We start from the raw sequence: 18,596 nt of genomic DNA, 5'->3' as shown, positions 1-18,596 counted from the left end.
AGGAGAAGAACAGCAGGCAAAGAAAAGAAGACTCAAAAATCTCTACTGCATGTCTAGATCACACTGTACAAATAATGCTTTGTTCTGTTTATCAGTAGAGAAAAATATTCAGATGGAAATTGTGTAGCGTTGATGTGAAGTACAAGATTTCAATTTCTCTACCAAAACAAAACTTTGCATTTCACCTAAAATTTCCTTTTTTTTGTTGTTTCTTCCTTTTTTTTTTTTTTTTCCTGGGGGCGGAGAGGAAGTGGGTAGGATTTAATTTGTTTCTGGAGTACACGGGGTGAAATTCTGAAAGAAATATGATTTCAAATACAAAATAAAAATGCTTTGAGTGTTTTTTGAAACAAAGTGGTTTCAATTACATTCTAACTTCTTTTATCTTTTTCTGGGCTTTCCAGCTGAATTCAGCAAATGTGCTATTTATTCCTAATTTGTATTTGGATAAGAGCAGAAAGAATAACAGAGAAGTAGGAATACAGCAAGCATGAGGGAATGATGACAAGAAAAATGGACAGCAGGAAACCAAATTGCAGAAATGCTCCTACTCAGGAGAAGCACAAGAGGTTGTCAGAGAGCCAGAAGGAAAGGGAGAACGACGAGAGGAGAGATGGAGAACATGGGTGAGACATGAGGAACAGGAGCAAGGAAAATGCGAAGTATGTGCGGTGAATAGAACAGGAAGCAAGGGAAAACTGGGAGAAAAGTGTGAGCGAGCCTCTCAAATCTCTGGGTTAAGATTTTTGCCTCATTACTCTTGCTACTCTTTTAATATCTAATACAAAAAGGAGCAGCATAAGGCCCCTGGTTTGGATTCGCTTCCCACACTTTCAGTCCCACCCTAATCACAGTATCTCACACCAACCTGGTTCAAAGGCCACCTGGGAAAGTGGCCTTTCAGTGAATATACAAAGATTCACATAGTCATAGCTCCAGAAACTTGGCTTTTGCCAAACCTCCTTATACTTTCCTAACCCCAAACCTCCCCCTTGTCCCCTCCCTGCCTTTTAGCTGAAATTGTGTAAGCTAGTATGTTTTTTAGTCATATAAAACCTTCTGGCTTAATCTGTATAAATTGAGAACTTGAGGCTTGATGACACTACCTTAACACTGCTGATACCTTTATTGTGCATAGCTTGAGTCCTCATTCCATTATGGATTGAGAGTTGTTATAGGGGCATGGTCTGATTCCAAGGTTAAAAAGTACTGTCAATGAACAGAAGAGCTAGTCCCATTTTTGCTGTGACACCTCTTTGTGTATTTGCCATCTGTGTTATGTGCTGAGGTCTCAACTCCTTCGGACGCAAATGAATTTAAATGATCTGTTAAGATTTAGATGTGTTTTCAGCATTTTATTCAATTTATGTTCTCAGCTCCTTAATAGCTCCTTTATGATAAACTGTGGCTGTGTGATATGCTGTGAATGCATATTAATAGTCATATTAATTTGTTACGTAATGAGTCATATTCATTATAGGTCCACTGTAGAATAAAAATCTTATGTAGTTATCGCTTTCTGGAGTTGAGTTGTTCTATAAACTTCAGCGAAAAATCTTTTCTCTTTTGTATAAAGGACCCATCCAAACCTCGCTTCTGAAGACCTGAAAATATTGTCACCGTATAGATTTTTCTGAGTTTCAGGAACAAAATTCTTGAATGACAGTCAACTACTGCATTTATTCACTACTGTTTCTAACCTAAACCATGATTCAAGTGAACTTTAGCTAAGCTACACCCCAGACCAGTCCTCAAGACCAGGCTGGCAAAGCATGTTACACCTTGGCCACTAACTGGATTGCAGAGTTCATCCAGCTGAAGAATAGCTCTGGAAAAAAAGAACAGGAGAGTAGATGCAAGAGGGAGAATTGAAAGGGTGGTGAAGTCAGTGTTGCTATCAGATTTTGGTTTTGGCATATGACACCCTCAATTATACAGACTCTTCAGAACCATTTGAGCCACGTTTCAAATGGAGCAAGCTTTCAAATGTGCAGTAATTCCCTGAAAGACTCGATTTATTAGAGGGACACTGTCAGAACTGTAGCTATAGCACTGCTAGGGGTGGTGCTATAATCACATCAGATCATATTACAGATGGCTAAGAAGGTTTTGTGAGCCTGGCCATTGTGCCTGCCTAATTTATAGTGTTCCTGTCAGGAACAAATCAAGTTTCATAGTTATGACATTTCTTTCTGGAGCACTAAATGTTAACTTTGCTGATCATGCATATCTTGGTAGAACATCTTATTCCTAAATGGCAAATGTGATATAAAAAGCATAATGACTTAATTCAAAACCTTTATAAAGCAGATGATTCTCACACCTATAGAAAACAGGCCAAGTAGTATTTTAGTCATCAGGGTATGGAAATAGATACACACTCAATATATTAATTTCTCCCATTTTAAGTAATGTCATGAAGCTGGAATTGTAGTCTATCTAAAACTAGTCATTTTTTGTACTTATTACATGCCCTTAAATAATGTCATATAATAAAAGTAATACCGCTGGCAGATAACAGCAGCAATGCTTTTCTTTTACATGTTTTGTTTTGTACAAGGATTTCATCTTACTTGATTGTCATTCAGAGCTAGATGATTGTACATAAGGGACAGAAAGGACAAAAGGAGTCTCACACTCTCTGTAATAAAATTCATCTACAGTCTCAGCATTCAGAACAAATGAGAGAAAGATGCAGCATCACTTGACAAGTGAGAGTAACAGCAATGGATGCCCACTTTACCTCTGTCACATTAGCTACTGGTGTATTTTCCTCTACATCATGTTCTTCCCTTATGAAGAAAGGCTAAGAGAGCTGGGACTCTTTAGCCTGGAGAAGAGAAGGCTGAGGGGAGACCTTATTAATGCCTATAAGTATCTCAAGGGTGGGTTGAAGGAGGAGGGAGCCAGACTCTTTTCAGTGGTTCCCAGTGACAGGACGAGGGGCAACAGGCACAAGTTGGAACATCGGAGGTTCCACTCGAATATGAGAAAGAATTTCTTCACAGTGAGGGTGACAGAGCCCTGGAACAGGCTGCCCAGGGAGGTTGTGGAGTCCCCTTCTTTGGAGATTTTCAAGACCCGCCTGGATGCAGTCCTGAGTAGCATTCTCTAAGCAATCCTGCTTCAGCAGGGGAGTTGGACTAGATGATCTATATGGTCCCTTCCAACTCTAAAAAAATTCAGTGAAATTCAGTGAAATTCCCACTAGAGTGCTGGTGAGACCTACTGTTGCTGTGGAGATATTGTGTATCCTCTAGTGCAGGTGTTGGGGAAAAAATAGCTGTAAGTGAGTAACTAGCATCAGCAAGGTGCAAAAGATGCTAAAGAGCATCCTTAAACCTAACTGCTTGCAAAAACTGTAGTTTATATTACAAAGAACTAGTGTTGTTTACCAATACATACTTAATCTTCATTTTGATAAACTGATAGCATTTAAATAATGCTATAGTATAGCATTATTTAATATAATAAAACATTATATTATAATAATATAATAAAATATATGTTAAATGCAATAAAAGCTTATGCAGTCTACTTGCTGCTACAAATATTCCACTGCTATATTTAAGTTATGGTTTTCTCAAGAGGTCTCTGAACAGTTAAAGAAAAGGTTACTGAGTGAAATTAATGGAAGCTTAATTAACTTCTAACAATTCAGTGACTTGCCTTAATTTGCGGACAGTTGGACATCAGACATCATGTTTCCCCCACCCAGTCAACAACTATTGCAGATACACTGATGATAAGGAGAACTTTTTCTAGATCTTAATCCTAAATAGTCTCTAATTGTGGAATGACCCCACCCCTGTATTTTACCAGCCTCCCAGAATCCAAGAAAACAAATTGTAAATAGAATCAAAGTACTAAGAACAACATTTGCCCTAATTTGGAAGTGGACTCTCAGTAAAGAAGAACAACCTGAGGCAATTTTGGAGATGCTCAGGGACAGGAAGAAGATCAGAAGAAAAACTAAGACCTACAGAACCTCAGCAACAGAGACACATAGTATTTTATGCTACTGTAATGTGAGAAGAGAGATTTGCTTTCTTCCTTGAAAGCATATTGATATCAGTAAATATAAGTACGAAAAATAAACGTGGTTGTGTACTACTAGGTTTTTTTCCCTGCTTGATGTAGAAACAAAATTTCCTGCAGTGACAAGCTGTGACAATAGAAATTATTACACAATCCTAACTAATTTATTCTCACAGTTAGCCTGTAATATTGACAACAGTAACTTTCTCAATGATAAAACAATGATACCTTATAATTAAGGTATTTACTATAAGATACTAATTAAGGTATTTACTATAAAGGTATAAGAGATTAAGTTCAGCAAATCATTGAAAGTTATTTGAATAAAGCAACTGATAACTTTGGGATTCCAGAATGATAGGGATACTTTAGTGCACATGAGCATAAATATCAAAATAAAAAGACATGTATTTTCCAGAACTGATAGCTCTATAGACTCATATATTTAAAAACAAAGTAAAATGGACTAAAGTAACTACCTTTCAAAGTATAAAAAATATTGTTTTGTCAACAAGAAACATACATGTGCATGCAAATATACATAAGTTAGACTGAGAAAACCTTTCCTTTTTGCTCAATAAAAATAGGACACACTATGTTTTAGAGAAACCCATACCACCAATCCTTCATGTGCACTGATCTATATCCTTCTACTTTGTGAATTTCTTGTCTGAACATATTTTTTAGTGTGTGGCAGGACTTCAGCTCTCAACGTAGGCATGAAACTTTCTTAACTATCTGCTTGGAAGAGACTATCAGAAGCCCTTCAAAAGCAGAAATACGTTTTATCCAACCAGAAGGAAATGCAGGTGTGGCCACCAAAGACCATACTCACTAAGGTACTTCTGATGATTTTCTCTGCTATTAACCTGTTCTAGAATTGCACTGCACCAGAGTTCCTGTTATGTTCTATAGCATTTTAAGTATAACATTAAGTTTGATTTTTAGAATAGGTTTTGAGCTTTAGCAGACGCAGCACTGCTTATTCCCCTAGCCTCTAGTGAGTGTTAGTATCTGTTTTTAATTACATTACAGATTTATAGAGCAGAGCATCTTAACTTCTTGACTATACTTGTGGGTATTTCCTCAGACTGAAGCACTATCAGGAACAGCAGACCAGGTGTGCTATAGGCAGTATAAGCTCATTGCCTCTCAGTTATCTTACTGAAAAAGCCACTGTAAATGTTTTTGTTAGTCACAAAAAGCTATTTTTTTCTAAGTCTCATAGATGACTCTTACCTTTATAACAGAGGCCCCTGCCCTGGAAAGAGGACTGTGCATTTGGGCTGCTGCAGCCATGTTTGCTATCGTATTGAGGTGGTTCATCTGATTCATTGCCATTGCGACTGAAGCGGGAGGTAGGCTGACGGGAAGCAGAGGGTGGGGCATCATCATAAACGGCAGGTCTATCCCTGAAAGAGAGCATGGGCAGGTTGTATGTGTCAGTCCCACACCTTAATTTTTAGAGTCTATATTCTACTGGAACATTGACTAGTCAAACTTGATATTACTATGTGTTAATAATTTTGATGTTACATAGGGAGTAATTGTCTTTGTATTCCAGAAAAGACTGTATGGTTGTATTAGGGGAAGAAACATAGAGCTGTAAAGTAACACAATATTAGCAAAACAAATATAAAATAGTGCATGAGTTCAGTGATCTCTTTATTAATAGCAATAGACAAAAAAACCACAAAACATGCAGATATTTGCATGTTTTTCCATATATCAGGCAAATATTTATTAATAATCTTATCTGACAATATACTCCTAACAAGTCCTCTTAATATTATTAGTTCACATACACAGCAATTAGAGACTAGATTTTTATATCAGGACTATTTCTTGAATACAGGAAGCGGTGAGTTGGACTTTAGACACTACTGAACTACCACACAGAAGGTCTGTGAACTGGAAGAGGTAACAAGAGGTTCAAATTATTGCCAGAGGTTTTAATTTCCAAAAAATCACTTTAAATTGTCTTCTGCTATGGATATAAAACAATTTAAGAAGGTATAAAATCCATTTGGGCCAACTTGCAGATCTTGACATTGCCAAAAAGGTGATGTGACTTCTAGCAAGAACTGGATTCTCACGTTTCATTAATATGTATTTCAGCATGTGTATTACTTGCTGTATTTAGGAATGACTACAATGGAAAGCAAGACCAAGACACCAATTCACTGAAAAAAATGTTTCAGGTTATTTTGCGTTTAAGAATTCTTTAGAGAGACCACTTGAAGATAGCTACTTTGGGCATCCAAAAATATTTTTTCAGAAAAAAATGGGACTCATTCTACCAGACAAAATGTATTATAATTTTTCTAAATGAAATTTAGATTAGAAATTTTCATTAAAAAATTCAGGCACAAGTAGTAAATAGCACAACCATATAGCTAGTCACAACCATATGCTGTTCTCATTAATTATTTCTAAAAGTTTTTCAACTTCTGGCTCTATCTTAACTATTTTAAATGAGAAGGCCAGTCACCATTTTGGTGTATGAGAGAACCCACAATAAAAAAATATCACTGACAGATACAGCTTATGTTATTTCAATACAATTTGACTACAGTGATATAAAAACACCACTGCGCCCACCACAAAAGGCAGAATTATATATATTCTGAGCTCCCACTCTATTTCTGTTTAGCTTGAATACATCATGATGAACAACTGTCATGTCTTATGATTCAATATATATTTTATATGATGATCCATGCCAATATTAATTATGATAGGTGATAAGCAAATTGCCCATACATCTCCCTTCACTTTAAACCATACTGACAATCCCTTTTGGTGCTTACATCCATAAGCCTTTGTTCCCCTGCATATCTCCCTTAACAGCCCAATAATCTTTCCTCATACTCTATAGAGTTCCAAAACTCCCAGACACCATCTGGCCACACTGAGTTGTATGTCTACTTAAAGTCCAATTGACATGCAAACTAAATGCAAACTACAAACAGAATTTAACAGCACATCACCAGTTTTAAGACACAATCCGTCAAACATTTCAGAGGACTATGAAGAAAATATATCGTACACTTGCAAATCACTGGACATAATGTCTGACATTCAATAAACCCTTTAATAGCCTATAGGTATTTGCCTACTTCAAAATCTACTGGAAAATATCTTTAAAGTTTTCTTTAACAGCAAACAATATCCCTGTATGTAAAATACATATGGGTATTGAATTATGCAAGAATATAAAAAGAAAGGATAAACTACAGTGATTTTCAGTCCTATGATCTGTTGATTCTTGACTACTAACACTTAACCCAAAATGCCCATACCTCCCTATGAACAAAGCAGACCCGTATTGTAGGAGTCAGTTCAATAGCTTTCATTTGTTCAAGTCTGGGGCCTTACATAGGTAGCAAGGAACTATCTACTCCTGAAATTGTGTTAGGAGCCAGGAATGTAATTTATCCATTAAAACTAACACCAAAAATAAACTTTCAAAACTTTGAGGATAAAGAGCTTAAACAAATAACAAGAATTCAGAAACAGGGAGGTTTTCATTCTTCATCCATCATGTGTTAGAATTAACTCTATTCCTAATTTTTAAAATATTAATCCTGAACCTCTTTCTTGGAGTAACTTTCCCTTCCCTTCCTTCCCTCTTTGGATGTAAAGGAGAGGGGGAACTGCTGGCTTCCCACCTGCCCCCTTCCTAAGGGAAGGAAAAGATACGGGTTTGAAGGGAGTTTTAATTTCCAAATCCAAAATTTATCTGTGTCATTTTATTCCAGTGGCTTTGGATTGCTGGGTTCAATGGATGATCTTGCCCACATCTGGCAGGTACAAGGCAAAGCAAGGCAGAGGGATTGCTTCTGCTCACTTTTAACTAGACATTTTGCAGTTATTCCTGGCTCTCCTGTTTTTATTTGGTGGTCAGCATTTTCACCTGGAAGATAATTTTCTCATATAGCTAAAATTTTAAGCAACTCTATGGTTATTTTTCCCTTCAGTCCAGGCCACAGAAATGTCAATTAAGGACGGTCCCTAACCCAGCTGTGGGGTGCTGTATCCCAATGGATACCTTGGACATGATGCACAAGTGCAGCAGACTGTGGGAAGACTGACCCTCTTGTCGGTCATGTGTCTCCCCATCCAGTTCCCTCACCGCTGGGGGATGGGAAGGAGTGCAAGACCAGCCTCTGAGCAGGGCTGCATGTACTTTTTTTTACCCTAAAGCACAGTACGTACTGTTGGTGAGCAGATGATTCTGCTGGAGAGGACTGAGTGGGTGAGCACTTCCAAGGCTTGACTGCCCTGACAGTGTGGGATGACCAATGCTGTGCTGTGATCCCGTTGTAATGGGAGACTGAAGCTTGTCTTTATCCCAGGAGGATTCACTCCCACCTGCAAAACAGCGCACAAACAAACCATAAATGGCACATATTTTTCTTTAAAAGACATTTTGCTTCGCTAGCAACAAGCTAATACTCTACCATAGCCAAGTACCCAGGACAAACACAGCACCTGAATTCTACACTTGACTTTTTTAAAAAATGAACTAATAAATATGCATCAGGCAAAAAATATGATCAGAAACTTTCAGCATCAGCTACCTTCATAACACTAGTTTCTGGAAACAGAAAAAGCTAAATGTTTAAGGATAAAATCATCCAAGTAAACATCAGTAACAATTAAGTAAATAAGGCATAAAGGGAACATGTGAGACACTGAATCACAATCTCCTCCTATCACAGGGAATCAGGCCACCCAGTCCCTGCCAGAGACTAACAGACGTCCTTACCGGAGAGTCAAGCTGCTATTCACTCCCTCCAATGCTCCTAGCATTCTAGTTTAAATTCATCCCTAACAGGTCACTGCACTTTATCCTGCTGCTACGTTATCTTTGAGCTTAAATAGCTTTTCCTCTACTGCTGGTTTTCATCTTGGGGATGTCCTAAGTGAAGCACTTCGCTTTGCTAGGCTAAACAAGCCAGGCATTAGGTCGGGCTTGGAAATTATCAGTATTCAGGAATTTAAATTTAAAGAGTCCAGATATCTATTATGCGCAGTAATTACTGTCCACAACAAAACCACAGTATAGCAAACTAAGCACTCGTGTTTGGTGTAGAATATCTGTTTGTTCTTCTGAAGAGAGGGTGTTCTGCAGCAATTTTGCAGATTGTAGCTTTCTTCAGTATTACACTTATACACTTGAATAACAACAAATTCCTTTCAAACAGCAGTTAAGTAGACCATGTTAGTGAATTCTGAAATACACCTGGTCCACAAATTGATTGAATATTTTCTAGAGTAAAAAGGCATTTTAAGTACACTCCCTTCTCAGGTACGCCCCACATTTTCAATTAGATTATAGATTGTTATGAAAGTGTGTAACTGCAGTATTGACTTTGTTTTGAATTTATGAACAAGAATTTCAGTTAGAATAAGTAAATAGATTACTGTGATGCAGCAGATAGAGGCAGCAAGCAAAAAAACCATTTTAATTGAACATGAAACTAAGAAAAATTCCATTCTTTATGACAACACTTGGCTAATAAACATGATTAATACGGCTAAATGAAAAAGTTTGAAAGATCAATGATTGAGAAAAAAGGAAATCACTCAGTCATTTTAACACTATGTCCAAGTATGAATTACCTTCCTATAAAAGATTTGTAATTTGTAAAGTGATGAGTAATACATTGATAAAGAAAGATAGACTAAATTATGCCATGTGATATAATATAGCATGGCATAGTGCAGTAATTAGAAGAACTGCTACAGTTTAGGCTGTGTCAGCACCTTCGTTATTTAGTAGACTGTGTATCAGCTCTTTCAAATAACACTTGACTGCTACTTAGTATAGAAGTTGTTCATTCTGACTATTGTGAGACAGAAGTGGGCTTATCTGGTAACATATTTCTCAAGTTACATTTCTAATTTAAAAAAGATTTTCTGAGGAAATGCTTAGCATTTGATTTTTACTTAATGAGTTGTATTTTTCTCCATATGCTTTTTCAGTAAATTTAACATTTACACTTTATTGTTCCTCAAAAAACACATATATGTACCGTAGCATGAGTTTTTTGCTTAGAAGTAGATTTTGTACATGTAACTCCATGTATCAGGGCAGCGGCCACGAAAACTATGCACAAGACAGTTTGCCAGAGATTTCTGAATGAAAAGAAAAAAATGCACTCTTCCTCTAAAGTCTCCCTCACCCTGTTTGTTTTTCTCCAATATTTCCAACTTCAGGCACACATTGTCTAAAGTCTTAGCTCACTTACTTATCTCTGGAAGTTTCTCTTGTCTTTCCAAAGCCTCGTGCATCTACCCACCATACTCCTGTGCCCCTGAAGCTCTAGTATCAGTGTACCCTACCAGCTTTCTGTGCCCAGATTTACAACTGTTGCATGCTGGAAAATACAACTTTTCCTATTTTACAGATGGAGAATTGCACTGCGCAGAAAAGCGAATTGCTTAAGGAAATACAGGAAACCTGCAATGGAACAGGAATCTGAATTTAAATTATGTCATACAGTCCAAATCACTGGACCAGTTTTCCTTACAGATGGGGACAATAATAACTTTTTTGCCCTGCAAATTCCACTTGTAAATCTGCTCCAGTATTCAGTGCCAGCAACACAAGAATAAATTGCAATACACTTATCTCTACAGACCATTCCTGTATTCTTATGTTCCCTATCACTTCTCCATAGAGAAAGAACGAAAAAATACGGCTGAGCGTATGATGTATAATAAAAGTGCATGTTAAATGAAATGTACCCTGTAGTCCGCAGTATACCACACAGATAACAGCTTCATCACTTAATCTAGACTGCATATACTATGTAGTAGCAAGTCTCTTAAAAAGAAAATAATAATTAAACTTCTTACTTAGAACTGTTCAATTGTGAAGTGCTTTACAAGGGCAGTATGATTATCTCCAATTTAAAGTGGGAAAGTTGAGGTGCAGAATTATAAAGCAACTTCCTCCATGCTACCTGGGAGACTAATGGTGAAACTGGAAGAGAAGCCAGGTCTCACGGGTCCTACTCCTGTGCTCTATACCACAGACACTTGCAATTCATCCTACTCATAGTCCCTTTGCACAGCTAAAAAATAATAGTTTTAAAAGAAAACTTGCATCCTTCCCTGCAGTATCTATTCCCATCCAGTAAGAAAAAATCACATATAAATTAATAGTAAGCCAGAACTAGATTCCTATTATAAACCAAGTAAGTAAAATGCAAACCTATGCTAATATATTCAGTCCTTCTACTATCATGCAACTTTAAAATAAAGTGTTCATTATTGAGCATATACATTTTATTATTTAGTAACACAGTTGTCAGCATGTTATATCAGCAAATACATATTTGACAAACATATGCAAATGTATATTTTAAAATTCTTTATTAATGCAACAATTAGAAGTAAATATATCTAGAAAAGTAATTCCTCCTTAACAGTTGAAATTTAAGTTTAGCCATAAGTTTTCAGGAGATTTTTGTTCACTGTCATTTTTTGTCCATATAGGTGCCATCAATAAAGCAAAGATGTCTTGTTTTGATTCTAAGTCCCGTCTTTGGTATGATGAGCTTAGAGGTAAAACTAAAAATGAAACTTTATGATAGGAATCACGCAATGTAGCACAAAGAAATAAATTTAAGGGAGTTGAAATTTTTTTCTTTCATTATATTCAAAAGGTTTGGTCTTTTAAGAAATTGGTATTAGGAAAAAGTAATTTCTTTGTCAACATTAAGCTAGTGAAGGCTCTCACTCTTTTTAATATAGAAGATAAGGAGTCTAAAATTAAACAATGATCCGTACTACTGTATAAAGAGAGATGGACTTCAAGTAATTTCTTTTAGGTATATATGAAACAAAAGGGAGAAAATATATGAAAAAAGAAAGCAAACATACAACACTATGGAAAATGAGACAACAGAAAACAGCAATGGAACTTTACCTCTTCTGTAAGAAGGGAATATAGCTTTTTATTTATTTTAAATGAGAAAGAATATTTCATTTTAAAATATTAGTAACTTGATCCACAAGTGTCATAGGAATATTATTAGAGCACTCAGAAGTCTGTTGATTTGTCAAAATGCCAATACATCATTTATATACCTTACAAAAAGCTTTACATTTAACGTTATTACCCACTACCCATATGACCTTCTCTCCAAGAGATAAAACTAAAGGACAAAAAGGTAATTTTTCCTTATCTTGTTTGCATTCTAGTTGATCTTGTCCCAGAACAGATTGTACTCAGCGTTAAAAAAGGGCAAGAGAGACAAGAACCTGCATCTTCCAGAGCTCCTGACGTTTGTCAGAAGCAAGCACAGAGACCGCAGTTTCCTTACCATAGCCACACAAAAGTGGGAAGAAAAAGGCAGACATAGTAGCTGGGCAGCCATCCTAAAGATTGCAGAACGTGCTGGCTGCCCAGCAGAAACGGCTAAAAAAAAGTCTGGCCTGCTTCAACCATCCAGTTAAGGCCATGCAGCAAATGCGTGGTGTATAGTTCTGCCTTCAGATTTGCAGCTAAATGCACAATATGGATGAAAAAAAAGGCCTGATTGTCTGCGTTGTACACAGTCGCCTACATAGAAACAGTGTGTGAGTTTCAAAGGGTACACATAAAGATGGACACTACATGGACTTGGTAAGAGAGTTATTTAGAATATACTTAATAATTAATGTCTGGTATTTACCAGACATAATAGGTTATTTGAGAGAACTTATTTGTCAGTGCATATTTATCGCTTATGTTCAACTAAGCAAAAGCAAAACTAATATAACAAACCCCAGTCCATCCACTTCTGAATTAAAATGCAGTGAGAGGTAAGCATTCTCTTAATGTCGTTTCACAGCCCACTGGCCAAATTCTGTATGTCTCTGTTTCCAAGTTCCTATGAACATTGAATTCAGACAAATTCAGATACAGAGGGAGTTAAATCACAGGTAACACAAACAAATAGGGAAAATCAGCCTAAGCAATACATACATATGCTCTTAGTGATATACACTGTACTCACAGACCCACTGCAAGGATATTTACAATCACATACATGCCTGAAAGAAAAGTGCCTCTGTTTAAGTTTCATTTTGTTTAGAAGGAAATGCAAGTGATAAGCTCAGGTTCATTCTTCTGTAAATGTTGCTTCTCATCCATCTTTGGTTTTAGTAATTTTATATGATAACTCTTAAAGATACATGTTTTCTAGTAACAAACCTCTTTGTGCATTTGTGTTCTTCAAAACAAAATCCAAAAAACTTTTTGGTGAAGATATATTTGTGAAGATTAAATTAGTGTCTTGTTTTTAGGTATTGAAAAATCTCCGGAAAGTAATCAAATTGGTGACAGTTTTTTTTTTTTTTTCATTTGATTTCACATTCATTTTATCAGCCTTAAAACTGCCTGGTCTAGCTAAATGAAATCCACTCTGTCAGAGGTACCTTTGAATTGAACAACCACACTGTTTCAATCTATGTCTGTCATTCTATTTTTTGTTGTGATACATTTCTGAAAAATTGAACTCAAATTGTTAAAAGCAATGCCATCTTCACTGTCCAATTTTATTCTAAAATTATTTTTAAACACATTTTTCATGCTGTTGGGCATATTAAGCATAACATCAGCTGCAAAGAAAAAAGTATTCAGTGTATTGCTATTTCAGCACTGATAATTTCAAAGTATTTATCACCTCTAACTTCTTTTGTAGGTGTCCAGCACACACAAGTCCTCTGAAATCTTTTGGTTTATCTAGAACGCCAGTACTCCTGCAACCACGTGGTCCTATTTGCCATCATTCCTAGCTCCAGTGTTTTCCAGTGTGCCAGACTATCTGCTTTTACCAATCTCCCAATCTCACCTCAATACTGGGAAAAATGTTCACTGTTTTGGCCTACACAGAATATTCTCTGCTGAAAACACTTCAACCTACAACTTTCTGTCAACTCTTTTCACAGTATTAGCATTTGAACACCTCAGGAAGAGAAGATTAGGTAGAAGACAATTTTTTTCGTGTTTGATAATCTGAGAATCTCACCACAGTAAGGACAAGAAGATAACATCCAGGTTATATTCCTGGCAAACTGTCACCTTCCTGTCCGAAAAACACAGAACTGTTCTCAAGAAGATAACATCCAGGTTATATTCCTGGCAAACTGTCACCTTCCTGTCTGAAAAACATAGAACTGTTCTGGGTCAGGATTACGACCTATTTAACCCCAAAGTCTGCCCCTCATATTGGCAGTAGATGGCAAGCGTGGCACTTCCTGTGGTCCCTTACCCTCAAATAAACTTTCTTACTTTAAAATGGGAATGAGATTCTTTAATCAGCCCCCCCAAAGCATGACACCCATCTGAAATTCTAAATGGAAGATGTGCAATGCATTCAAAGCTTTAATGCATTGATTTGTTTAGCTGTGTGTAGTTGGCTACATCAACTTCTGGATTGTGCCCTCCAAGAAAGCCATGAAAGTGTATAGGGTAAGATATTAAAACTGAAGAAACCCAGTGATGGCTTTACTGGGCTACTTCCAAAAACTTATCAAGTGGTTCAGCAGATGTAATTACTGCTTAGCCTTGCCAAAGCTTTGAAATGTGCCCATTAATTCAGCAATTCCCAATCTGTCCATCAGTCAGTCATACTTAAAAAATATGTCTGTCACAACTTAGGTGAAGTAATCTGTTGATAATTATACAATAAGAAGGCATCTGAAATCTGAATATAATTTCTAATTTTTTTGAAAAGTCTTAATGACAGAAAAATCAAAGTTTATTTCACAGCAAGCAGGATACTGAAGATAACTGAGAATATGTCAGAATATTTGATGCCAATTTACTTAAGAACAGTTAATTCCAGGAAGATACTTTTTTAGAAGATAAAAGCAGAGATGTAATATTTATTTAGGAAATTTTTAGGAAATTTATTTATTTCCCTCAAACCACAATTCCTTCCCTTTAAAACCAACAGAGAAAAAGAAATAAGAACCCCATTAAAGTTAAATTTAGCAAGATGAAACATCATATTTATAGAAAGTTAGATACAAACTACTATAACAATTTTCATAAAAATATACTAATATTCAAAAGCACTTCTTCAAGTTGGCTACCTGTACCCATTCTCTTCTTTTCTTTTGGTGATTTAGTCATGTATAAATATTAATGAAAACAACTTGCTTCTTGGCTAGGAAGGAATGTGATGTGCTGGAGAAAAGCTCTGATAATGAAGTCCTCGCTTCTTTGTTCCGTGATAGTTAACCATATGTTAATGAAGTGGGGTGGGCTGGCAAGGGGGAGGGGGCGCAGTCAGGGAAAAGCTTGTAATCTTCGTATCCAGAGTTAGATATTTATGGTTTCCTAAATGGAAATTAGTCATGATATTTCAGGAGGGAGGGGCAATATAACTAAAGGAATAATGGCTCCCAGAATGATTGCATACAAACAGCTACAGTCCATCTGGCCTAATACCTTGCCTCCAACAAGGCCAGAACTAATACCTGCTAGAGTGTTTAAATACAGAGAAAACTTACAGTTAGAATTCCCCAGAATACTCTCCAACAATTTATGTATTAAGAATTTCCTGAAACAGAGGTATTTTCCTTTAATAGATTTTTCTTCCATTAAATTCAATGGATATCAACTTTTTGCATCTATAGTATCCTATAGCAAGGAGTTCCACAGCTTGCCTATGCACTGTATGAAAAACTACTCTAGTTGGGTCAGAGAGACCCCTACCCCCAAGAGCTTACAGAACATGCTTTTGACAGAAGAGGGCTTCCAAGAATCTGCACAGATCATTATTTCAACAGAGGTGATGTTGGTGAAGTCAAAAAAAAGGACAACCTTTAAATGTTCAACACTGTTTTGAAATGTAACCACAGGATTATGGCTCATTCTTGCACAACTGATCTGCTCCCTTCTGCGCTCCCAATGGTTATTGCTAACATTTTTAGTAATAAGTGTGTGACTTTATTGCTACTTATTTTTCTATACAGAGATAACAATATTGTACTAAAACATGGTATCTCTTCTGGTTTAGGACCACCAACAAAAAAATGAACTGTTTTCTACTGTAGGACTAAAGTCTGCCTTCAGATACACATGCATTTCAGATAGAAATAAGGTCAAAAATTTTGGTCTGTCATGTTTTTTTTCTGTTGATGATGCACAAGCCAGAAATAAAACAGCTTAACTTTCAGCTCTTGAATACAGTTTGTAGGGCTGGCTGCCAGAAAGGATAAACCATACATCCTTCTAAACTCAACAACTGCAACCAGCAAGCAAGGAACTAGGATGCATTGACACATTCACTCACCACAAACCAAGTGGGTTTTGCCTTGGGTTTTTTTAAAATTACTTAATATTTTCCCATATTTAACAACTTGCTGAAACAACCACACATGTATTGTATATTTTTACTGTAACTAGCCTGATAGTTTGGTTTGATTTTGAGAGGCTTTGAGAACATCTTGACATCCATAGCAGATAGGTAACGCTACAGTACAAAATCAGATCATTTAAGTTTCAACAAGTTATCATTTACTATTTCTTTGAAATAATTATTATGAAAAGTTCAAGTTACAGATTGTAATCTTCTGAGTTAATTTGTAGTGACATAAATGAATTATGTATTTATAATCTTTTCAAAACCTCCTAATACTAAAAGGAGCTCTGTGTAATATAAAGTACAGCTTGAAAGAACTAATTACAGTCTGTGGCACTTCATACATACACATTCAGACAATCTTCCAAACCCCTGCCAGCTTGAAGCATCTACACAGAACTCAATGACATTGGAGATTTTACTAGAGAATGAGAGGTTGCAAAAAGCATGCCTAACATCCTCTAATACTGAAACGGAATGACTACAGAAGCTCTCCAACAAGATTTACAAGATGTCTTAAGCCCCAGTTTCCATGAAGGATCAGTAAACGCAGACACCTGCACTTCCATAGCTCCAGCAAGTTGTGTCAGTAAGGGGAACACTGGCAATTCTGAAGTTGCACCATTTTTCATGTCTGGTATTTGACTCTTTGCACTAAGTTATTACTGACTTCCAAAAAATTTAGAATGCTGCCAAAAGCAGGAGAGCCTGTGAGTAAACCTAATTCACGTAAAAGGTCAGCAGTGAAATCTAGCATGTTACATTTATTGTCTGTCTAAAATATCATACACAAAAATCTTGAACTATATTAGCAGCCAATTTCTTACTTCCTTTAAAAATTGCTTTCATTTTGGCTCATAGTAATAGCTGAATGTACACCTAACAAAGAGCACTTGGTCATCTTACACGTTCAACCAATCTTTGATTTTCAGAATATTTTTCTCATTCAGCAAACCTAGCCATTAGGTGCTCTCATCTAATCTCTAGGGCAATTCCCCTCAATGAGTATCAGTAGGAGCACTGCATTAGCTTCTCTAAGGAGCATGATCAAATCCCGAGAAAAGACCAATAGTGCCAAAGAAACTATTCAAGAAAACAGAGCTTAAATCTGTTATTGTGTAAAGAATATTCTGTCTTTAAATTAATATTTCTTTTTGAGGTATACAAAACCATAAATAACAACTATTATCACAACAAACATTATTAAAATGTTGATATTAATACCAGACACAGTGAAAATATTTCTTAAGAAGAAAAAGCGAGAGCTTTCAGCAACAAAACACAACAGCACAGTGCCAAGCTGAACTTAACTAAGCATGAAGTTTTGGACAGGATTCATTTCTGCTTGTGGTATAAGTATGCACCACCTTGATTATCATTTAAAAAAATATTGACAGCTTGCCTTCTCATACCAATGCCTAGTAACAAATTCCAAATGTTTTGTCACATTTCTTGTGAGCAATGCCATCTGCCAGAGGTGGCATTTCATGGCTGTTTACCCTGACTCCCTCCAAGAATTCATCTGCCACTATCTAATGCTGCCTGAATAAAGGGGATTAAGACTCTGATGCAACAGAGACTATTGATAATTTGGTATAATTGGGAAGAAATGAAGATAAATGAGGTTGAGGATGGAGAGGCAATTAGTTGAGCTGCCTGTACAGCTGTGTTCTCGGCCTAGCTCCCCTGGCCTTTTCTTTGGTGAGGTATGTCCAAATTAAACATAATGACAAATACACTCTTCCCAAAGCTCTTTAGTTTGGGAAGCTTGATTTTCACTTCTGAGATTCTAAGCAGTTTTCAGTTTAAGGAAAAAAAAAGGAAAGAAAGTAATACTCACTGTTGAGATTTTTAAAGAGCAATGCACTTTGTAACAGCACACCTATGGCACAGTTGTTGTTGTTGTTTCAAAACACAGCTCATTTGGCGGTGGTGTATAGCACTGGTGCTGGTTTTGTGGTTTTGACCAAAAGGATGTAGGCTTCTGCCTCCCTCAGTGCCACGGAAAGCCTTGATTGCTCCACAACTCCGGTCATCTTTGATATGGATATTTGGTGTCTCATTCTGGAAATATCCTCTATCCATGTAATTGATGAAACAACAACCCCAGAGCATGACCTCCCTGAAATACAAATTTTTTAAAGTCTAGCCCACATTTTGCAACTGGGCCTCCATTTTTTAATTGGG

At 36.5% G+C, this 18,596-nt stretch overlaps 1 protein-coding gene across 1 annotated transcript in view; it reads right to left on the bottom strand.

The window, feature by feature from the left end:
• The window catches only part of DACH2 (dachshund family transcription factor 2), a 306,794-nt gene that overhangs the window by 63,541 nt on the left and 224,657 nt on the right, over positions 1-18,596 (bottom strand). The window contains exons 4-5 of the mRNA XM_074147347.1: positions 8,257-8,412; positions 5,278-5,450 (exon numbers count right to left, since the gene is read on the bottom strand). Coding sequence (XP_074003448.1) covers positions 5,278-5,450; positions 8,257-8,412 — 329 coding nt within the window. The remainder of the gene's footprint in view (positions 1-5,277; positions 5,451-8,256; positions 8,413-18,596) is intronic.

Source organism: Numenius arquata, chromosome 5, assembly GCF_964106895.1.
Source record: "Numenius arquata chromosome 5, bNumArq3.hap1.1, whole genome shotgun sequence".
NCBI classification, from domain to species: domain Eukaryota; kingdom Metazoa; phylum Chordata; class Aves; order Charadriiformes; family Scolopacidae; genus Numenius; species Numenius arquata.
Note: the sequence above shows the minus strand (reverse complement) of the source record. Positions and strands in the feature narration are given on the sequence as shown.